The 24056-nt window shown below is 53.1% G+C and overlaps 1 protein-coding gene across 1 annotated transcript; it reads left to right on the forward strand.

The window, feature by feature from the left end:
• Nucleotides 1-660: 660 nt before the first annotated feature.
• On the forward strand, nucleotides 661-4146 carry LOC131209530 (WD and tetratricopeptide repeats protein 1). The gene is made up of 8 exons (XM_058202619.1): nucleotides 661-1481; nucleotides 1541-1930; nucleotides 2008-2241; nucleotides 2303-2580; nucleotides 2660-2975; nucleotides 3017-3129; nucleotides 3195-3507; nucleotides 3575-4146. The coding sequence occupies exons 1-7, from the start codon at nucleotides 1170-1172 to the stop codon at nucleotides 3490-3492; spliced, it is 1941 nt and encodes a 646-aa protein (XP_058058602.1). The 5' UTR covers nucleotides 661-1169; the 3' UTR covers nucleotides 3493-3507; nucleotides 3575-4146.
• Nucleotides 4147-24056: the final 19910 nt, after the last annotated feature.

The following is a 24056-nucleotide window of genomic DNA, read 5'->3' on the forward strand; positions in this document are numbered from 1 at the left end:
GAATTTAGCGAATTTAGCGAATTTAGCGAATTTAGCGAATTTAGCGAGATTTTTGAATAAAGTGGACGAAGATTGGTCGCGGACGTTCTGAAACGAGTGAATTTCCCTTTGATGCGATCCCATAAACCTCAAGGATTAGAATCAAGCGTGTTTTGATTGTGCCGTTAAACCACTGCTCAGCACCAGCGCATTCCAATGGCCATAAGCCGGCACCATCATCCGCGAGGATTCCTTTTCAACGCATGTTCTCACTTTGGTCCAATATACTTAAGTACAAATACTTTGGCACAGTAGTTTGCGAGTGATTACAGTAGGAACCGTCGAGAACTGTTTCTGTACGGCGGCGGGTGAAAGTCCGCAGTAACGCTTCGTAACGCCGCCGGAGGTGCATTCAGCAGTCCCAATGTTTTGATTCGGGGATGCAGTTGCTGGTTTGTTGTCATCCGTGCATTACTGAGGAACTGCGGGTGAATGTGATACGAAATCAGGCCATCAGGCACAGGGCATCAGTGAAATATATAAATCAGAAGCGTGGCCGAACTTGTGTGGAACGCAGTTCGCAAGGCTGCTACGGCTGCTACGTCTGTTGGGCAGTGCGCCTCTTCGCGGGGGCCAAAACACCGCAGTCCGCTGGTCGCACGGACAATCAATCGACGGCGTAATCGGCAGTCTGCAAAGGCTCTCATCGATCAACAATCTCTCCATCGATCGTGGCCGATTGCGATGCGGGTGTAAAACTGTGCGATTAATATTTCGTTTGGCGTTGTCCGTGAAGCGAAGTAGCGTTGGCTGAATGCGTTTCTTCCCTTGATTCTCCCGTGCTATCGTCGAAAGTGTGTGATATTGGTGTCCAGCGCCAAACGAGATGGATGGTTATAAGGTAGAGCGCGAGTGAAAGAGACGGATCAGTTCAGTGTCGAGGGGAAAAGAACCGGCGAAGGTGGCACATCTTTCTGTCACGGTGACGTACTGTCGTTTGAAATCCTGTTTTTATTCGCGGTTCGCTTGCCGATTCAACCTTTTTCGCGGAGCGCCATTACGAGCGCGACAGGACGATAAACTATCTAATCAGGCACATAGTGTGCGACGTAAACCGGTGTCCTGAGACAGTGGATCAAAGTAGCGCGGTGTTGTTGGGAGCCGACAGTCGCACCAGAGAAACTATCGCCATGAAGCGAAAGCAGCAGCAGTATGGCAATGTTACGAATGTAACGCAAATGTTGGCCGACCGGCCGTACTGGGACATCGAGAGCGTGCTGCGGAACCGGCTCCGAACCGCGCCCCAGTTCGTGGACAACATCGAGCTGGAGGTGGAGCTGAAAGGACACAATGGATGCGTGAACTGTCTCGAGTGGAGCGACACCGGCAGCATCCTTGCCTCGGCCTCGGACGATTTTCACGTAATGCTGTGGGACCCGTTCCGGCACAAGCGGCTCTACGATCTGGTGACCACACACGAGGGAAACATCTTTTCCGTGAAGGTAATGTGGGGATCTGGAAAGGGGGCTACCACCATCCCGCTAACTTCCGATGCTTGTAGTTTCTTCCAAAGCGCGGATACTCACTTTTGGCGACCGGTGCCGGTGATTGCAAAACGCTCGTGTTCGACGTGAACCGCCAGAATGACTATCCGATCCGGAAGTGTACCTGTCACATGCAGCGCGTGAAGCGTCTGGAAACGTCGCCGAGAAGCATGCAGCTGTACTGGTCCGCGTCAGAGGATGGAACCGTGTTGCAGCATGACCTGCGCCAGCAGCACAACTGCGATGGGCGCGATGCGAACGTGCTGATCGACCTGAAGAACTACATTTTCGGTATTCCGGAGATCAAGTGTATCGCAATCAACCCGCAGCGGCCGGAACTGATGGCCATAGGAACGAATGATATCTACGTTCGGCTGTACGATCGGCGGATGATTACCTTGTCCAAGGTAGAGTACCCCTCAGGGCGGGTTCCTACGTGGCCACCATTGAAAGGCTTGTACTCTTCTCTTCTCCCCCCACGTAGCTCGCTGGCTATGAGATCAATCAAGGGCCCGCCGTTACGGAGGACAATATTCCGAAGGATGGGTGCGTGAAGTACTTCTCGCCGGGCCACCTTGGCTCCATGGAGAAGGCCCTCTTTTACAACCAGAAAGCGGTCACGTACGTGACGTTTAGTCCCGACGGCACGGAGCTGCTGGCCAACATGGGTTCCGATCACATCTATCTCTACGACATCAACAGTACCCGCCATCCATTGGTAGGCGTCAGTGAGGCGGGCACGCGGATGTTGCAACTTCTAACACCGCGCCCATTTTCAGTTCCTACAGTTGCCAAAGCTTCCGGCTCCGGCGCCGAACGGATCGACGATGAACGGCAGTGTCGAGGACTGTTCCATCGGCAAGAGCGGCGGCGAAAAGACGAAACACAAGTTCCCGCCCGACGTGGAGCTGTTGAAGAAGGAGGGCAACGCCAATCTGGAGAAGAATCATTTCCTGCAGGCGATTCACAAGTACACGCTCGCGATCCGGAAAGCCAACAGCAAGGATTGCGCCATCCTTTACCTCAACCGTGCCACGGCACTGATGAAACGCAATTGGTTTGTTTCGGACCGGTTCGGACAAGAAGACGGGGCGGCATCAGTCCTTAAACTTGTTTCGTGTTTTGTCATATTCAAGGTACGGAGATGTTTACGCGGCAATCCGCGACTGCCACACGGCACTCGCGTTGGATCCTCACTATGTGAAGGCACACTTTCGGTTGGCCCGGGCATTGCTTAAAATGGGCCAACTGCAGGAATCGTTACAGTGCCTCGAGGAGCTGATCCGTCGGTTTCCATCGTACGCTAAAAATCCGGGCGTGCTGATGCTGGAGAAGGACATCGGCATAGAGATGGACAAGGTGCGCCACCGTCCGACCGATAATGGGAGTGCTAACGAGGCCGAATCTAACTCGGAAAAGGAGAAGGTAAGGCCGGTGTCACGCTGTCACCTCGTGTTGACCTCAACCCATCCAACGATTCGTGTCGATTTCAGCACTGGCGTTCGCTGGCCGTGGATTATGAGGACCGCTACGTTGGGCACTGCAATACAAAAACGGATATTAAGGAGGCAAACTACTTCGGTGACTCGAACTACATTGTGGCAGGGTAAGTGTATGCGGTAGGGTGCTCTGGGGGTCACTGTGTTGTACTGTGTATTCCGATTGCGGCAGCTCCGATGACGGGAACTTCTTCGTCTGGGATCGGAACAGCGGAATCATCCACTCGATCTATCACGCGGACGAACTGATCGTGAACTGTGTGCAGCCGCACCCATACATCTGCTTGCTGGCCACGAGCGGTATCGATCACGAGGTGCGCCTCTGGTCTCCCCAGTCACCGGAGAAATCACTGTCGTCTGTGCGGCGCATCGAACCGATCGCCACGGTCGTGATGGAGAACCAAACGCGCATGCAATCGGATCCGTTCGACTCGATCGCACCCGATCAGGCGATCTGTCGAACTAGTTAGCTTTTAACGCAATTGGTGAGTACGTTCGCCGGACTGGCCGTTCCTGCGTTGCTTCTCTAACCGTCTTTCCGTTGCTCCACAGATTGCCAATCTACTACTTGTGATTAAAGCTAGCATTAATAAATTATTCGCGAAGGTACGGTTTTACGGTAGTGGCTCGTTAGCCGACCGCACCGAGACATTGAATGATCCGTCGCATCGTGAAACCGAACGGAGCCGAATAGCATCGCTACATGACCACCAACGACAGCGTGCCGCAGATTTCGACAACCAGCGAAGCCCGATTCCCTAACCATCGACGTGAGAACGGGATGGCAATTTCGGTTAAAAAAAATTCTACTATTTACCATTAACATATTTCTTTTTAAAATTCATTGTGATTGAATTGGCAGATCGTGGATTTTGCGTACCATTACGTTTTCTAGATAAAGGGATTTTCTTACCATCATCCATAATTAGTTTTAGTTTATTCGAATCGTAAGTTTATTGGGCTGTTTCTTGAGGAGAAAGTTCAGCACACCAAATGTGGCCAATCGGACAGTACTCCAGTTTACCGGTGTTTGAACCTAGCGTTATGTTTCTATTGTCCCCCCAATAATTTTACCCCGATTAGCCGTTAGGATGAGATTTTGGTTCCGTTGAGTGAGCCGGTTCCGACTGTGGCTGTTCGTACGTCGCTTCCATAGTTCACGATGCTCCCGTCTACGATGTCTGGCCACAGTTTAGAATGTATATGTGGCAGAGAAAAATAAAATCAAAATAAATGCACCAATTGGGATGAATGTTGGATTTGGATGCTTTCGTGTGACCCCGGAATAATGTAGCTGCCGCTCATATTGCATACTTTTAGGGGTACTCTTTATTTTACATGCGCCTAAATGTAGGCAATCATCATGCAGTACGGTGCGTTCGTAGCATTCCCTATTTGAAACGAACTCATCCGTCTAATCCTATAGTTATTTCCAGATAACTAAATTCCAACAGTGAAATTGATAAGTGCCATTATTGCACTGAACATAATCCGCCAAAACTACGACAAACCCACGATCAACCATAATCAACTTCGATCGGCTACATAGTTGCTCGGTGAAGGATGATTGCAACCGCATACCGGGTTCCGGGCGAACCGGGAGAGGGTTAACAAACCGATAACCAAAGCTGTCTACTTCCTTTCTGACCGCATGGGCGTCTACATGGTGAAGACACGGCCCAGGTTCTCGGGGCGTTTGCTAGCGGAAGCAGCATTAGCAGTGCCAATGCTTCTGCGGTCAGTGCAAAGGGAACACAAAATGTAACCACAAACCACACACCATTCAATCTTCACTCCAACTCAATCTGCATTTCGTTCTAGGCGTGCTCCTAGTCCGTCGCCCCCGGGTGAAGGTGAAGATCAACCACATCAGGCTGCCGTCGTTCACCCTGCCGTCAGCCATGGATAGCAATAATTTCTTTCTTTCCCCTGGCCCATTTTCTCCGTTCCCGTCCCGCGGCCACGTCTAGACCATTTATTGCCATGCACCGTTTCTCCTCCCCGCGGTAATAGATTTTAATCGCCATCGAATTAATCATTCGTCAGAAAGATTAACGACGAATAATGGTGGAATACAAACTGCATCACGAGAAGGGTGGCAGAGGGTTGCCCGGTGCATCCACTGCACAAGTCGCCACGCGTTGGCCGGCCCTATGGGAAACCTTTGCGAACCGTTCCATCCCGTTTTGCGGTCGCCACGTTGGATATCGGTTTCTCTGGCCACGACCGCAGCAAAACCTGAAACGGCAGCTGCCAGGGCGATCGGCGGCTTCTCGAGTTCGCTCCTCGAGGGTGTGCTAGAAGTCGAAGATCACGAACCACGACGAACCGGGACGTTCGCCCGATCGTCTTCCTGCCTTCAGCTACAAGAAACAATTTATCGATCGAAATCTTCCCTCCGTACCTGCTTCTTTCGCCGCGACAATGGTGGCTCGCAGCAGGATGGAGATGTTTATCGCGGTGCGATTGTGTTGCTTCTGCTCCAGGGGGCTTCCTTGCGGCCCCTAGAACCTTCGGTTCGGCCGTGGGTCTCGGTGGAAATAGCGAAACGGGACGCCGCTTAGGAGCATCGCGGTCTATGGCACAAAGGAACCGAGGCGTATTTTAACGCTAAAATGTAGCGTGGGGGCTGCGGTTGCTTCCAGTGATGTGGGGTCGGTTTGAAAAATGGCCGCTAATGGTGGGTGTTTACCAAACGATTGGAAAAATGGCGCTTTAGGTACGGTAAATGTACAGAACAAACCTTTCCTAGCTTCGCATTAAGGCATTTCGATAGAAAATCTCTGTAGGTTTTAACTAAAAGTATATTTCAATCATAAAAGTTCACCATTTTCGTCACGTTGCTTCCCTTCATCGTCATTCGACCCAACCTGGGGAGTATCCGATTTCGGTTGGCACTGTCCGCATGTCCGCGCAATCTGTTTGGCATGCCAAACTCATCGCAACGATAATCGATTTTGAAGGTACATCAACACGGCTCGGCGATAAGAACCTGGCGTCCGCGAACAGCCAATTTGGACCGAAACGCGGGATCGGAACCAGCGGCCGACCGTATCATTAGAGCCAAACCCGAATTCCCTTCGTGACTCGCCAATAAAGCCGCCTGCATGCTGCGTGTGTGTCTGTCCATTGGCCACTTTTGCCCGCAGGTGTTTCGGCATTAATTCGGCATTCGCTGCGCCTCCACGGCTCCATGTACTTACGGCACAGGCACAGGCACAGGGGTCAATTTACATAACTATGCTAATGCGCACGAAGCGCAGGAGTTGTCCAGGGCCGGAAAACGAATCCTTCGAATCGAGATCGGGCGCCGAGACTGCCGAGGCTGACCACGCAACGCACCGCGCGGACCTTCTAGCAAAGGGAAAGGATTCGAAAGGAGCGCTGGCCGCGTCCCTAGCGGCGAGGGGCAAGGCACAAGAAAAAAGCGCCGTTAAGGGTTTCGCCGAGTGCCGAAAGCGCTTCTTCTTTGCGCCGGATTCTGCTGCTGCCCCTGGCGACTGGCCTGGCCATCTTTCGCAGATTTCCGAATCGAGCCCGTCCGCTGGAACCGGGTTGGAAGCGAAGCGACCAAACGCACACAGGGGCAGGCTGGCCGTTCCGTTTTTTTTTTTGCACGTTGCGGCTCGTTATGCTGGGAAGGAATTTAGCGGCGCGTCTCGTTGGTCCCGCAGAGCATAAAACATAATCACACGCGCGTGGTGTCGGGAATGGTTTGCGCTGCGTGTGAAATGTGTGTGTCCGGTTGTGTGCTCCATTTTTGGCAGCATTTTCGGCCGTCCGCCTCTTGGGGGAGATGCATTTTCGGCGGTCTGAGAGCGTCGGCCTTGTCGAGATGGCAGAATTCTAAGCGGGTCCCCTGTTCCTTTGGATTCCTTGTGCGTTCGAAGAGGCTGAACCTTCGGGTTGGTGGGCCCGTCCCGTTTGCAGGACCCACGACGGAGGCCCGAAGGAGCGCGGGACGGGTAGCAGACCGCTTCGCTCGGCCACAAGTGTCCTTCAGTCAGTTTCTTCGGCGATGCTGATCGCACCAGAACCGGTTTCGTGCAGCTCTGGTTTTTATCCCCGCCCGCCGGACACGGACAATGGAAGGACCGACCGGTGTCGCTCCGCTGGACCGGGTTCGGACGGTTCGGAAAACCGGGGAGAGGCCGGGGACCAGCCAACTGCCCTTTTGCCCTTGTTTCGCCCTTTTTCTTGTTCCATTTTCGGCTTCTTAATGTCTCGATCGTTCGAGCGTCGTTCTGCCCTTTCGGAGGCAAGTCGTCGTCGTCGTCTCGCGAGCCGTTCGCGCTCCAAGGCGATCGAGCGATTTCGCAGGCCACACGCGCGGTCACACGGTCTGGCCCAAGTTTTGAAAGCCAAATGAAAGCCACTCTTTATATGCATTGATCTCCGGTCTTATTTTATTTACATTCATCGCATCCTTATATTATACTTCCACTGACTTCCACTCGGTTTTTGGGGCGCTTACCTTATGGTTCCGATTCCTTTTCCTTATTTCCTCAGCACTCGCGCTGTGTGCGAATGAAATGATCGTGGTGATCGTTGAGCTAACGTTCGGCACGCGGAAACTCCAGCTCCCATTGGCAGTCAAATTTCGCCAACGGTGGTGGAGTTACCAGGCTCCGGAAACGTTTCCAAACCACAAAGCAGCGCCCAATCCGCACGTTGTATTTTCACTTTTTTCCACACAAACCAACACCGTTCGGAACTACTGGCGGCCTCACAGGCACAGGGCGCTGAAGTCATCCGATGACGATGCTTGATGAATTCATTGCCGGCAGAGACAGGTCCCACGTTCCCCAAGCTTGCGGGACTGCTTCGACCCGGACCCGGTGACATGTTTGCGCGACCTGGTACGTGATCGGCCTACGGGAACGAAGCGCACAGGCAGTCTTGCGCCTGCGCCAGACACACTTCCTGCGCCATCACTAAGGAGGGGGGCTTCGTTTTGAATGGTTTTGCTGGCAAAAATAAATCGAACATAAAAATGCATTAAAAGATTCCTGAAACGCGTTGCCCACTCGGAAAGGCGCCGAAGAATGCAGGTCTCGCCGATCCACTTCCGTCGCCCGGCACCGGGAGAGAGCACGTTCCGGCGTGATCTGTGATCAGCGATTGTCCCGCGTACATCCGCCGTCCACGGTGACATCCGCTATAGTCCGTTGTCTTTTGAATTAATAAAAAATGGTCATCAACCTTCCTATACTCGAACGGTTCAAAGGGAAACAATAATTAATATTTCATCATTTTTATAGGGAGTTAAGCGGTTGCGCTACAATCATCGTTGGTGAATGGTGAAATTTTTTGGCCCGGAGTCCGGACACCGTCATGGAACCAACGTACGAGCGTGGCGCAAATGAGCGGCCCGTATCCGATCGGATCGTTAAAAGGGCTTGCGAAATTCTCCCTCTTCTCTGGGCCGTCGGCCGACCATTTATTTATTGCCCCATAACTTTCAGCATCCCGTTCTCCGCGTTTCTTTGCCTTCTCCCTCGCCGGAGCAACATGGACGGGGCGGTAAACGTGCTGCTTCCAGGGACAGCCATGGCGATGATCAAAATTCGTATGATCGATCGCCAGCCGATGGCCGTGCCGGACGGTGCCGTTCTGTGCAACATTGTTGCCGTCAAGTCATGGGAAGGCTCATAATCGCCGGGGGCCACGATCGGACGGTTTGCGCGATTATTTTATGAAACAAAGAAATTTATTACAAAGTGGTTAAGCGGTCAAAGGTTGTGCCGATTTTGCATAAGGAAATGCATAAACACTTAGGACATTAGTCGACATAAATCGTCACAAAGAGTCGTCGTTTACCTCCAAAGGGACGCGTCAGGTCTGTCTGGATGTGTTCTTAGCGCTCATTCAGTTCAACATAAAGGATCCGTGATGAACGACAGAGGACGAGGCTCGGTCCTCGATGCCGCGGGATTGCTCTTCAAAGGGTGTCCTTAACGCGTTGCGGCCGACTCGAATCCCCCCATCGGGGGTTTGTGGGGCTTTCGCTTCGAAATTATCTGCTGTCGTCCCTAGGTTTACGTCGAGCACCGGTTTCTGTGGTCGGTCCGAGAACAAAACAAACCTGAAACACTCACGCACTCTCACCGCAGACGCGCCCCCCCCGGTTTTGGCCATTATGCACATTGAAGGCATGAGTCCTTTTGGTGTGTGTTTCCTTCGTGCTGGATCGTAATGGGGGCCGTTTTGAATATATTTCTCCAGGTTGTAATAGGCACACGGTGAACTCACGGGCAGCCTTGAATATTTCGTGTGCATGTCGGGACGTAAAATTAGTAATATAAATGGAAAAGCAAATAATTTATCGAACGGTCAAACAGCCACCAGGCGTCTCCATCAACCGAGCGAAGTGGGAATTTGTGCAATCGGCCTACAACGTACATGCAACGCTGGCGTGATTAAGTTGAGCTACTTCCGGTGCTGAACGAGAACGATTTCTTAAGGGATGCAGCCTACAGACAGAGTCCAAAACCCTGAGTCGTGATTTTCAGGTGCGACCCAAGACCGGCGAGCAAAAAGAAGTCTGCCTGATTGGTCGTGAGGAACTTTGTGGTGATCCAGGGAGAGGGAGAGAGAGAGAGAGCACGGTCTGTAATTTGTGTGGTCCGTGGGCCATGAAGGTCCCTCTCGTTGGTTGCGGTCCACGGAGCCAGGTGCGGTTTAGTTCTTTGCTTCAGTGACGCCGACGGGTTCCTGCCAGATCCCCTGGTTCCAGTCTGGGAAAGAGTCTGAGAAAGTGAAACGGCGCGACTGTCGGCGGGGGCCCAAGAAATCTCGGTCAAAGGGACCCCCAAGCGGCACTACGCGGGCTTGGAGCTTTTCGTGTGAAGGCCAGCGTTGGCCAGCGCTATGTGCCCGACACACGATCAACGAAATGTTGACGTTTTTATTGCCCATAATGTGTGCTCCTCGCCATTTACCCCGTTCGCCACTGGCGTTATATACTTTTCGCAATCGCCTTCGCTGCTTCCCTCCGCTTCTTATTATTATAATTTCACCTTCGCACGTTGCACGTTGAATCTGAGCGGGTTTCCTCGCCCCCTCGGGAGTTGCAGTCAAGTGCGTCGGCAGCCGGCAGTGTGGGTCGACCGACCGAAAGGGCAGACAGACCAACGCCAACGCCGGAGCGAAGAACGGAGAAGAAGAATCGCAGGGAAGCGCCTTCCCGCGAAGCCGCCTGGGAGAGAAACGGGGGAAGAGAGAGAAGGAAAAATGGAACGGCTCAAGGCAACGCATAAAAAAGGGCCAGACAAACCAGCCGACTCCGTCAGCCAGGCGTCCGTCGCTCCAACCCGACCGACGATCCGTCGGTCGAGATTTGGAAGGAAATGAAACGGAACGGAATCAAAGGAAAATGGCGGAAGCGAGCGAGACGTTGGGCCGGACGTGGTGGAGCGCCCCTCCGCCTCGGGACCCCACCACGCGGAGCGGATGTGGATGGCGAGGGTGCAGGCGATTCGGCGAATTCGCTGTCGATCGGCATCGGCAAGCCCAAGAAGCCCAAGAAGCGCCGAGAAGCGCCGAGACAATAAAGCGACCTTGACTCCCTATAATTACGCCCGGGGCCTAGAGCCCAGAGTCGGACGACGTCTGAGGACGGCGTTGCTTCGTTCTGTTGGCCGTGCGCGCCAACTTACTGCCCGTTGACGGAGGGATCTGTAGGTTTGTTCCATTTTGTAAGCCCTGAAACACGTGGTCGCCCAACATTATTTTGTGGAAAGCGACTTTTAATTAAAAATAGAGTACGTTTCAGAGTGCGAACGCGGTGCAGCGACAAGTCACCAGCTTGTGGGAAGCAAACACCGACCCGAGGGAAGGCTTCGACTCGAAACAGGAATGATGCCTTTTAAGAAACTCGTCTAATGGCCGGCTGCCAGCAGCAGCGATGAACTTATCAAATCTGCAACGACTCCGAGGCACACACGCGCGAAACCTCCTTTCACCGAGGCTGGGGAAGGCTTTTAACGAGACGAGTGTCTCCGTGTGCCTCCGACAGGCGGAAGATCCCCGAAGGTCCGAAGATGCGATCGATGAACGAAAGAGCGACAGAGAGAGAGAGAGAGAGAGAGGCGTCTGCCAGACAACGACCCGTGCCATGCGGCGAACATTCCGGTCCCGAACCGGTTTCCGGAGCGCGTTTGTGTCCCTGATGCCGGTTCGCTGCGCTGCGCGGCGCGATGCATTTTTGCATCGCGCACTGCAGCAGCAGCAGCAGCTGAGCTAATTACGGTGCAGTTTCGCAAAGCCGTAAAAGCCGGGCCACAGAATCCCCGTGGGACCGGCGCTCCGCGAGCTTCCCGGAAGAACCCACCGGCAATCAGGCCGAACCCTATTATAAGGCTCCGCTGGCACATTGTGAGCGATCGAGTAGCGATCATCCACCCTGACTGACTGGCTGGACTTCAGCTGCTGGCTGCAGAGATTGATGGGTTCCGAAAATAATATCACCCGAAAGGAGCGTCCTGCCCTCGGATCGAACGCCTTCTGACAGGGGTCTGCCCCAAGGAAACGTTATCTTCTGCGTCTCCATCCAGACCAGACAGAGGCGAGGGAGGCGCTCTTGACGCGCGCCTACTACCTGCGCCAACTCAACCGACACGTCTAGACGTGTGGCCTACACACGGCACGGACTGCAGATTTGTGTTTCTTGCCTTTTTTTTTTCTTCGCTGTTTTGGGGGCAGACTCGAGGATGCCAGGTTATTCGAGCCTCTCTGCGCCTCTCGTGATGGGGCCTCGTTTTTACGGCCAATTAAACCATTGTGTTTTTGTTATTTTGTGTTTAATAAGCAGTCGATACGCGGCTTGAATAAATTACTGTCCACCGGGACTGGGCACCCGAGAGAGAGAGAGAGAGAGAGACGGTTCGGCCAGGTGACAGGTTTGTCGGGTATTCTCAATTATTGAAGTAGAGTATTTATGAGACGAAATTTATGTTTATTAATCAAACTCGTCAGGCTCGGCGGGACCCCACCGGGTGGGATGGATTCCGAGAAGTGCAGCGAAGTGAAGATCACACGCAAACAATGCACCAACGGGCACCGGGGGCCATAGAACTCGGTGTGTGCGTAAATAGGCAGAAGAAATCAAACAGTCGCTGGTTGGCGGGCGGCCGGGCTGGCTGGCTACGGTCACTTAGCATCTCTTTCGGACCGGGGAACTATTGGGTCCCCGGCGGGTGGGGTTTGGAAGGGCAGAAGCATTAACGATGCATTGAACGCTCGCATCCTTCGCGTGTTTGTCTCTGGCTCCGGCCACTTTATTTATCTTTCTACTTAACGCGGCAACCTTCGAAGGGTTCAGGGGCGCATCGACCTGCGGCCAACGCTCAGAACGCCTGCTTGGGTGTTGACCGGTGACCGATTGTTATTAATGGCCGGTCGGCGGGCGGCCGATTAATTCCTTCCATCGTCGCAGCGGCATCAAACCGGAAGTGAAGGTCTCGGATCCGGATCGTTTGACCGACGATGATGCAATTTCATAAAATGTGATATAAAGCACCGGGCCCGGCAGCCATCGAAAGGGACCAGCAACTTAAACTGTTCCCGTTCGCGAGGAATGCAAAATGGAAGATGGTGGGGGCTTCGGTTTGCAAATTGTTTTGACCATGAAAATTATGCTCACCACCAGCTCAGCACGCACACCGACGTGAGCCTGCGGGCCCTTCGGTTGCGCCTTTCCTGTTGTGGCACTGAGCTCGCAGCGCACCATTCATGGATTTATTCCCTCGAATGGGCTCGCAAACGGGTGCGCCAAAGGGGCTTGAGGAGGACGGACGCACATACACGTAGACGCAGGGTGGCCACACGGCGAAGCCCTTCGCCTGATCGCCGGACGCGGAGGGCGATCGCAACCAACGACCGGCGGCACAATGCAGCTCTGCAGACTGCACACAGAGCATACATTATGTGCGAAAGAATTAACGAACGGCCGTACAAAGAGTAATACAGCAGAGAGTGAGAGAGAGAGACATGGAGAGAGAGACAGAGAGAGAGAGAGAGGTGGCCGAATGCGCGAAGCGAGTATGTTGGGGAAAGCGTTTTAAAGTCCAGCCGCGCGTACGAACGGGAGCAACCGGGCACACATACGTGTGTACGTGTGCGCACAGTGGGCCATTGTGTCACACACATAGTGCCTCTCTCTCTCTCTCTCTCTCCCATTGGCGCCCAGTGCCCACCAGTGTTTTACTTGTTTGTCCTTCGGTTCGCTTATTCCATATTCGCTTGTCGGCGGCCCCTGGAGCATACGAAGAGCATTAGCGAAGCATAAAGAGGCGAAGCGGCACGGCAGCAGCATAAATGCAATTTCGGGTTCGGCCGGCATGAGCGCCGTTTCGAGTTTCACTGCTGCGGCCCGAAAAGAAGGGGGACCCCCCCGAATCAAACGCTTCTTGCAGTTTGCAAGTGAGCGAAGTAAAGGATCGGCGGCGAATAAGAAGCCGTGCCGTCCCGAAACACTGCAACTCCTACTCCGGCAGATGATGTGCAGCCCGCTCCACCGAGGGTCCGGGGGTCCGGGGGTCCGGGTGGTTCTATGCTCTCCAAGCCACCCACCGCCAGTGTCACGGTCACGCACGGGGGGGGGGGGGCGCGCGACGCTCGTTGATGCCACTTGGGCTCGGCCGAGGATAATGATGATTGTCGGACGAACTTCCTCTCCCGCCGTGGATGTCACCATATCGTGGTACTTCTTTTCACTTTCATGCCATTCTTCGCAGCGTTTCTGTGTGCGTGCGCGTGTGTGCGAGCCCTCATTGTATTCAAGAGGGCGCGCGCGAGTGCGGCACGCGGGAAGGATACACTTTTTTATGCTCACATTATGCTCCGACCGGTCGGATCGGAGCGCACCAGTTCTTTCAGCTCCCGTCAAGAGCCAGCCAGCCCGCTCCTCTTATGTTGCTGCCCGTTGCGTTGCGTTTTGTTTTACTTTGCGCCCCTTAATTTTTCATCATTCATTTCGCCGAGCGGCCCCTGCTTCCCTCATTCCCTCGTGTGCGCCGGCAGCCGTTGCAATCCATGGCACGATGCGCTGGGGGGCCCCCCCGCCGAGAATGCAAGCATCTCTCGGGGCGGGGGCCCTCCCGCACTGGGCCGGGTTCCTTCGGGGCTTCGCGCGGGGCTTGCTGTTTTTCACCAATCTTGCTGCCAGAACACGATGATTGGCGTTGCGTATCTTGCGAAAAACAAAAATGGAGAGTCGTTCACTGGCAAAGCGGGGCGACGACACACGCCACCGACCCGTACACTCTCCCTCGCCCCGCCACCGCCGGAATTAACGTCCGCTTATTTACTGCGGCCGGTGTCTTGCCCTTTATGTGTGCCCTCCCGTGTGTGTGGCGTGAGGGTTTGAAGTGTGCAGAGAGTTTGGCTGCAAATAATCTAGCAGAAACTGCAGCACTGCGTTCGTAAGGCATCCCCCCTGGCCACCCCATGGCCCTGCAGTTTACCACCCCTGTGTGTGTCCCCGGGTCGCAATTTTCTAGGGGTTTGCCGGCCTTTTGTTGGCTGTCGGTTGGCGGCGGTGGAAACACACTTCGCTCGAGTGTTGCGTGCTAATTTAAGAAATACGAGAGATGAAAACGAAAGTAACCCGCTGAGACTTGGCTGGGGCGGCGACGGGGTTAAGGAGCCTCCAGAAGGTCCGCGTGTAACGGGTAACCCTCAACAGACGTTAAAGTGAAAAATGTGGAATTATTTTTGAGGCTACTTTTGAAAGCATTTTTATCCACTATTGAGCAGAAAATTAAAATGTTACCAAAGTAAAAAGCACCAAACCGAATCCGATCTACGGGCGGAGCCACTGATTGAAGTCTCTAATAAGGTCCAAGGAAAAGGTTCCACAGAATCTCTTTTCCCGTCGATTTCCCTTATGTCTTGTATTTTATATTTAAAACATGATCAAACGATGGATTTTCATCGAGAATAGGCTTCCTTAAAACCGATATGTTGTGTACAAACAAGTTCCCTATTCCACGCAGAACAGTAGAGCCTTCTATTTCTCTCACAAAATGAAGGGGAAAAGCGATTTTCTTAAAGTAAAGTATTAAGCACCTTAATACAGACCTGCTGCGGGACCATTATCCTGCTGGCTGGCGTGGTGCTCAGGATACTGCAGCACTCGTGCGTCGGCCGTCGCGCGAGCAGCTGAACCATCACTTCCACTAGCGCGGCAGTCTCCGGGAGGGCGTTCACACCAGCATTGATCTTCAACGAGCGCACTGAGTTCAAGTTCACCAACCAGCCTTGCGGCCGGCCGCGCACTGCAACGAACACGCCACTCTGCACTAGTTGCCACTTGCCACACGCGCCACGGCCACAGAAGCTTCCCGGGGGGCGGTTTGAAATTTTGAACGGCTTCCTTCCGATCCGAGCGGGTTCCAACGGTCGGGCGCGTCCGCTCCTGTGGATCGAGCGGTGGCATCTGACTCGGGCCCGGGTCGCCGCGATTTTTACAAACCGCATCCTAGAAGATCCACCACGAGACTGATCGTAAAAATGGAAAAATCTCTTATGCAATGGATCGCCCAACGTTCTGCCGCGGTTCCCCGGCCCGGGCCGGGTGCGGCCCTTCCAGCCGCCAGGACCCGCCGGTTTTGGCAGGGTTCGCCGCCGTGTGTGTCTGCTCTTTCTGCCTCAGCATCGCCCAGGGGGTTCGGTGCCGTGTGCTCTTTCGCTTCGTGTTTCGGCCGCCGTGTGCTGTCTGCGCGTCTCTTGCTTTGTTCTTCGTCCGTTCCGCGGTTCCAGTTTGTCGGTTCCTCCCGGTCGGTTCCTGGCTCCTGCTCCTGCTCAGCCCAGCGAGGCTCGCCCCGTTTCACTCTGTTTTGTTTCGTGTTCTGCCTGTCTGCGTGTGTGCGCGACTCTTTTTTCTCACCCACCCCGGGTTTCCATTTCTTTTTACGGCCCCATTCGCTAACCCTTTCCCTGTGCCTTTCTCGTTCGCGCTCGAGCATAATGCCCTGTCGTCCCCCTTTTTTCTGCGCCCCGGTAAGAAGTGCAGCAAACCCGCGCGGTTCACACTTGGCACCACACATACACATGTACACGCACCGGGGGCTGTGCATGTATTTGTCCGTCGAGGATGCATGTATGCGCTGCGCCCATTATTCGCAGTTTTTTTTTCGCCATTTCTTCTGCGGGGCTGGGGGCCGGTGGGGGGAGCATCAGCAGGCGATGCAACCGTTGCCTGTGTGCGTGCGTTGAATGAAGGCGAAATGAATCAACTGCTCGACTTCTCGCTCGCTTTAAAGACTCGTCGAAAAGATGCTAAAAAAGAAACAAGCGAAGAATAGAAAAAAATTGTCACGCATCTTCGCATTAACGGAAAGGGTCACCAGCGGGTGGTGGGAGCGGCCGCCTTCTGACTTCCGGCCCGCGGGGAAGAAACGGAGGCGGTGGGCAAATAAAACCCAAACGCCCTGGCCCAGACTCTTTTCTTCTCACACAGAATCTCCTCGCTGCTGGAAGAACAAATACAACGCACACAACTGTCGGGGCGTGCACTGGTGTGCGTGCATCCTGTCCGACGCTCCACTCTCCAGGACGCTCGCATTCCTGCATCGCCGAGCGCCGCGCGCGTCTGCGACTTTCTGGGATCGGGCGAAGCAATCAGCCGAGCAGAGCCGTGTCCGCCGCCGCCGTGGACCTTCCTTGCGGCCCCCTGGCCCCGAGACCGGCGGGGAATCCATGATGCGCGCGGCGGCTGTCGCTTTGTGTCTGCGGCTCGGTCTTCTTCTTCGTCGCCGGGCTCGCTTATCCACTCTGCGCCGTCCTTGTCGCGGTTGCGACAGTCTTTGACCACGCCGAGGCGCGCGCACTCGCGCCTTCGCCAGCTACTCCGGCTCAGCCCAGTCTCTCTCTCTGGTGCATCCGGGGTACGGGAGTAGAAAGAACGGAATTGAAATAAAACTTCACTTCACTATCCACTTTTCAATCAGCCGGCCTCGCCGATGGTTTGCACTGGAACTGGCACTTGCAGAGACGGTCCGAAATCTCCTCCAGAAAACAGCCTGGCGCAGCTTACTACGTTCGGCTTAGAACACTTTAGTACAGACTTTAGTACCGGGCGCCTACTGCTACCGGACCGAGATTAGGCTACCGAATACGCACAAACTAAACCTGTAAAAAGCCACCATAACCGCTCATAAATTAACCGTTCCGCGGAGTTCCCGTTCCACCCCGGGGTTCATCCTTTTGTAGCCCTTTTTTGAATTGTCATCTTTCGCGTGTGCGATGGGGACACATTTATGATTTTGAAATTGCCACCAAACGTGTCGGCGCCGCCGTGCTTGTGCGTGCCCCGCCGAAGAAGCGCGGGGCCCTCGTTCGGTTCCGGCGACCATTTTGCTTTTTGGAGCACCGTGAGGGGCAGAGGGTCGGAGGGCAAGACGCGCGCAGCCGGCAGTCTGGTGCAAAGAACCTTAAAAAATTAGAAACTCGCTTGCCAAATTGCTAACATGTGGGATGAAGTGTAGCATAAGTGGTCGGTGCGCCGGGCTGCACTTGTGCAGCAGCAGTGCACATGCACAAACACCCGTGGCACTTTAACACGGCTGGACGGAAGACGGGAAGGGACGGAGAACTGTCTCGGTTGGTGGAGGTGAGCGCAAAATAAGAAGGAATTAAGAATTAATGACAAACGGCACCGTGCGGCACCGCGCAGGTTGTAAGGACCCTACCGGGTGGGGTACCGGGCGGCGCGGGGGTACCTTACACGATGGGCCGTCTTCGATAGCATCATCATCGGGAGCCGGGGTGTTGTCGCGAGCGTAGGCAAATAAGCCCCAGCCCGCCGACGGTGGCGTGCCTTGATTTAAAAATGGCACCAACGGCCCACCGAACTATGTTGAGCTCTGGTTCTGTCTCTGTCTGTATGTGTGGAACGTGGAAAACCAAAACGAAACGAGTGCTGGGGTTGATGTGGAAGGTTGCAAATGTCACGCACGCAGGAAAAACTTGAAAGTGATGTTGGGGATTAATTTGCACCGGGGCCGAAGCACCCTTGAGCAGGAAGAGGTTAGAACAAAGAGCCCCGGGCCTTCCAGGGGCTTCCGGGCGACCCCGTGAGGGTGCGAGAGGTCGGGAGGGGTTTCCGCCCGAACTCGAACCCGAAACCCGGGGCTCGCCGAAACACGGCAGCATAAGTGCAACATAACTTCGTGCAGTGGGTTCATTAGAAAAAAAAACTATCTACGCGAAACCGGGATTTCGAAAGGCCCAAAACGCAGCAGCTCGTTGCACCGAGCACGCAATCCATTGCCGCAGCAGCAGATTTAGCGCAAGATGCACCCAGAGTCAGTGGCCCCGGCGACAGGCGCCGCCGACGGACGGAGTACAGTTATTGACGTTACCGTTGGATGTTTGACATAGCTCTCTAAGACCCGAACGGAAACGGATTCCTCACGGAATAGGCATCGCGCCATCGCGGTTCCCATCAGACGCCGGGAACGGTGGCCAAACCGGAATCATAAACGTATCGAGCTGGAGCCGAGCTGGAGCTACATTCTGGGCGCAATGGTTTCATGATGAGCACACGGTGGCCATTAGCTGCGTGCCACCTCATTAGACAAGAACCGTCGGCAAGCAGCGAAGACGTTACAAACATTACGGGGCTGGGCCATTTTACATGTTCTTGCCGTTCCTCACGTTATTGCTTAGTCGCCCGGACCCATAAAGCCTGTGCGAGGGGTATTTTTTAACTTTCAACTTTATTAGACATAAATGCTTGATAAGAGTACAGAGATGTATTTATTAATTAGCTATTTAGTATGCCTATAAGGTATCAGAATAATTGAAATGACAGTTTTGAATGAAATCTATTTAAATTATGTGTTATGCCACGTGGCATTGAGTCATTTTATCCTGCTTATAACGATTAACCTAACCTTTGTTTCCTAACAACTAATTAACTTTAAAGGATCGATTCAGGATCAGTGTAAATTAGGGACCATTTTGAGGATTTTATTCAGTCCGATTTGTTAGTTTTAGAGCATTGTTTTCTGCAGGGTGTTTCACTAACGATGCATGATTTCATTTGGTTATAAAAAAATAAACCGCTGAATATTTTTCAATGGTTGAACATTTGTTTGAAAGGTTCATTCATGACATTTATGTATAAAATATTATTCTGGTTGCAGAAAATGGGGAAACGTGAAAAATTTATTTCCATAGTGGTAGGTCGCCAAATCATTCGTCAAAAGCACATTTCATTCAAGATCATTTCCATCTGTGTGGCTATGTTAAAAGGTAGTATTGTGGTTCGGAAAAACCACACATCGTGCAAGAGAAGCCAATGCAGCCAAAACGAGTGGCTATTAGATGCGGATTTTGGTTGGTTGGTTTTCGGTGAAGTTGAAGCTGAGAACTTGGACGGCGTTTGGTTTGAACAGGACAGCTACCGAAGCTACCGAAGTCAATTGCAGTGAACATTTTACCAAAATTGTTTTACATAAAAAAATGTCAAGAATGAACCTTTCAAATAAAAGTTCAAGCATCGAAAAATATTCAGCCGGTTTTGTTTTATAATCGTTAATGTAACACCCTGTATATGAGAAGTGCATTTGAAAAGTTTAGTTTGCGAATTTCCGTTGATTGATGGGTAAAGCAGTTTGATGAGTATGTCTAGCTTTTTTATGTACTGGGCCAGGGATATGAATCCTGGTGCGCCCTGCTGATGGCCGCCCGGTGAACAGGTTTTGTGTGATTACAAATTAATTTCAAATTAAAACAATCTAAGTACCTCCGAAGTGCATCAATATTTCATCACGGCGACGCTCTCGGGCCTTCACTACCTTCATGCTGGGGCATTAATTACACTTTGTGTGGTAAAGGTTCAGGGGGGCTCAGTAACAGGAACTCGATCGCGCCGCAGATCGCTGCAGTTCTGCGACGGATGGCAGTCCCGAGAACGGTACATGTGGCGGGCGGTCGGTACCGTTCCGGGTCCGGGACGTTAGACGAGCACATGGTCACACACATCGCACCGCGTTAGGAGCAACGGTTGTTTGCCATCACCCCCTCGGCTGCCTCTCCATCGGCGTCGTCGCGAGATTTTATTGCTCCACGCAGCTTGCTCCGCAGGTTTGTTGACTTCTGCCATCGCCGGACAGGGCGGCCCTCCCGATCTAACGGGCTAGCCACGGTGAAAGGCAGGCCGCAACATTTCTCCGGCCGAGCATGTTGGCGTTGGCGTCCGTTCGAATCAAGGTCCGTGTTATGGCCGTCCATTAATCTGGTCCACTCGGGAATTGCAATAAGACCCTCCCGAGCGATCGATAATGAAGTTATTGGCCACGGCAGAGACAGAACGGTTGACTTCGAGCGACCCTTGCGATAGTCGAGGGACCTCCGAGCGCGGATCGAGCTTATCGTCCCTACAAAAAGACATCATGCGTTCATGTTCTGCTTTGCATAATGTCCGGCGGTTATCAGAGCGCGCAGGTGCCCGGTCGCGTTCCATTCGATTGGTTCGATCCGTTGTGCCATTAATCGAAAATGGCGATCCGCCCAACGCCGGAACTGGTTTGTTTGATCGGTGTGTAGGCTGCTTCGCTGCCTCTATTGTGCCATGGCGGGAGGCCACTGAAGCTGAAGACCTCAACGGGTCCATAGCTGGCCGCCGACAGCATTGCTGCACGTATGGAGCGACCGCAGACTCCGCCGGCTCTCCATTCCTGGGACGTCTGGGGACGATCTTAGAATGTTGTCCCGTCGTCCCCGGTTATCCTGATCGACGGCGCGGAGCCCACGGCCCGCGGATTGATCGGTCCGCACACCGCGTCGGTATGCGACCGCTGGGCATGTTCCGCGCAATTTCTGCCGATGGAAACGGCCATGTATTATTTATGGTTCTCCCCACCCGGCGGGCCGGGCGAGGTCATGTGGTGGCCCGGTCCCGGAGGTCCTCCCCGATCCCGATATGGTTCGGGGCGGGCGGCGGCGGATTTCACGTACGGCACGTAGCCCGTTCTGGGCCTCGGATCTCCGGCAGCTTCTCGGAATGGTTGTGCGGAGCATGTGTGTGCGTGCACCTCCGCTTTTTGTTGTCCTGTCCCTGGGCGTTCCTGCCCGCCGGGAAGGGCCGCGGTGCATTTCGATCGATCGGAAGCCTGAAATGGTGATTAATTAAAATTATTCCTTATAAATCATCGTCTCCTGTCGATCGATTGGCACCACGACGGGGGACGGGCCAAGATGCCTAGCCGAGGACACCGTTTTTGCTGCCGCATGAAAGCATCCAGTCGGATGAGTTCTGCGAGCAGCCGGCCACACGACCATGGGCCTCACCGGTCCAGGCGTTGCTCAGAGGTCATGCGTACGTGTCAGAAGCGGACTCCGTGCTGATGTGTCGATTACAAGTGTCCTTCTGCAATCTGGGCATGTTGTCAGCGGACAACTCCTAGGAGAATGTCACCATCAATGTCGTTGCCACCGTTTAGCGACATTCTCCCGGGAACCCGACCGGATGGGGCTTCGATTTATGCTGCGATAAACGGTGGGGCGATGCGGGCTCCGATTTCACTGCCCGCTTGTCGGGTTTTTCCTTTTTCTGCCAGCCAACCATTTCCTGGTCGCTGTATCTCAGTCCTCAGGAGATGTTATCGCAGGTGGCATGCAAAAGGAGTGCCGCGCTGGCGGGGCTCGCACCAAACAAGGAGGGTCGACCGTTTTCCGTCGATCAGATACCGATAACGCATGTCGCAACAGTCGCCACAACCACAAATAGATCAATGAAGTTCCCAGCGCCGTTGGGGACCGTGTAGGCTGGCTGGGGAGCAGTCCCCGCCACACCTTGAGCCTTGAGCATATTGAAAATCTAAACGACGCTCAATTTATTCTGAATCCGCGGCCCAGCTTAGGGTCTCGAGTAATGATTTTCTTGCACTTTGGATGCGGCCACTCCCGACGCGAATCGCGCTCTCAGAAGCGAGGCACGAAAGCGTGTTCGGATGGCGCTGGAACACACAATTCCCATTCGCCCGAGCCCCTGGTGGGCCGCCCCTGGTCAATGGCCATAAATAAGTGAGTGTAAATAATTCCCCGGTCAAGCCAAACGATCCGTCAGCGGTGCTGATGGGTCCCGTTGGCTGCGCGCCGAGCTGGAGGGGCCACTCCACGGGTACATCCTTCGCATTAAGGCGTTCCACCACCATCGGCTCTGGCGAGCGGCTCTGGCGAGCGGCTCTGGCGAGCAGCTCGTTAAACCCGGTGATGGGCGATGTCGAAAGCCGGGTCCCGCCGGACAAGACTCTAGACAGGGCACGTCTAGGCCACGACCACTCCGGGCGGCCTGCCCTGCCTGCCGACTGACATGCCAATTGTCATGTGAAGGGATCTGGTTAATAGTTTTCCCTCGCCCGACCCCGACGTGGTGAGAACCCGTGGGGACCGGCCCCGGCCCGGCATCCGTCGCCCGGTCGCCCGCTGATGAGCGGCCGCTAACAACGGCGACCCACTCTGCGTTCATTAAATAAAAATCATAATTCATTTTCGCTTGCAAAAATCTGTGGAAAGAAAATTTCTGTAATTCAATTTTAATTACACTTAACAAGTGTTTGCATTCTTGCGGCGCACCGGCCGGGCGACCTCGGGACCATGGGGCTTGTAAGGCGCTCCACGCGGCCCAGGCCCAAGGTAAACTGGGCCGGCTCGTTGGGCTCGTTGGGCTTCGGTTTGTTTTAAGCTCCGGACGCTTGGGTACCTCCGGAGTTCTGGGTCGCAACAGATCGCACGCAGCCGCGCATACTAATGGAGCAATCGAATTCGTTTGCAATTCTTCATCCTTCATCAGCACCCAGGGCCCCGGTTGGGTCGGTGTATTGTGTTTGCGAGAGCAACCCCAAAACGTGTTTTATCGCATGTTTTGCTCGAGATTATGATAACATTGAATCAGTGTGCGTTTACGTGACCGAACAGCAAACAGTTTGTTGCTTGAAGCTTTACTCGATCTGCTTGTTGCAGTGGTTAATTGCTCGGCTCTTGATGAAAGGAGCTTTACTTAATACTGATCATCAACATTCACCATATGGGAAAAGTAACAGGAGAACATAATCTGCCGAGAACATATTAGCAGCCAGAAAAAAACAACGAAAAAACGCGGATTTGAGTCTATTAATACTAAAACAATCTCACTGTTTACATGAAATACTGGGTTGTTCAATAAGTTATGGGCTTCGATAAGAAACACAAAATTTCATCATAGTCTCCCTAAAAATAAATACACTTGTTCCAGCGATATTCCAATTTATGCATCCCATCTCTGAAGTGAGAAACTGGAAGGGCTCCAAAATACGTTTCCACAGCTGTTATGACCTCATCATTTGATGAAGACCGCTTTCCATGCATGATTTTTTATGATCTGGAAACAGATGGAAGTCGCTAGGGGCCAAATGTGGTGAATACAGTGGATGCTGCAACAATTCGAACTTTAATTCATGGATTTTTGCCATTATCAAAATGCACTTCTGACACGGTACATTGTCCTGAAGAAAAAGGATTTTTTTCTTGCGATAAACGGGTCTCTTTTAATTCATTTTCTCTTTAAGCTGGTCTTAGGGCTACAATAACAATCGGAATTTATTGTTTTACCAGCTTGGAAGTAATCTACAAACCAAATTCCTTTCGCATCCCAAAAAACTGATGTTAACAACTTCTTGGGCGATTTCTGGACAAGAAACACTCGTTTCGGAGCCGAAGAACCAGGTTCACACCACTCTTTAGCCTCTTTTTTGATTCCGGAACATGATGATGGTTCCAAGTTTCCTGTATTTGTCCTACGATTTCAGGTGCTGTGACTGTTTTGGACGTCCTTGACGTGGATCGTCTTCAAGGCTTGTACTGTCATGATCAAATTCAGCGACCCATCTTTCTACTGTATTAATTAAAGACCAAGAGTCCTTAGACACTTTCAACATTCGTTCATACATTTCCTTTGCATTTAAATTTTCCACAATTGAATCACTGTACGATATTTAATTTTTCAATTGCAAAAAGTACTGCGACACGTCGATACTAAATCCTA

Source organism: Anopheles bellator, chromosome 2 (genome assembly GCF_943735745.2).
Source record: "Anopheles bellator chromosome 2, idAnoBellAS_SP24_06.2, whole genome shotgun sequence".
Classification (NCBI taxonomy): Eukaryota; Metazoa; Arthropoda; class Insecta; order Diptera; family Culicidae; genus Anopheles; species Anopheles bellator.

Coding starts and splice junctions, on each gene's coding strand:
- LOC131209530 (XM_058202619.1), top strand. CDS start 1,170: ATGAAGCGAAAGCAGCAGCAGTATGGCAATGTTACGAATGTAACGCAA. Junction 1,482..1,540: donor GAAACATCTTTTCCGTGAAG/GTAATGTGGGGA, acceptor CGATGCTTGTAG/TTTCTTCCAAAGCGCGGATA. Junction 2,976..3,016: donor CGGTGTCACGCTGTCACCTC/GTGTTGACCTCA, acceptor TGTCGATTTCAG/CACTGGCGTTCGCTGGCCGT.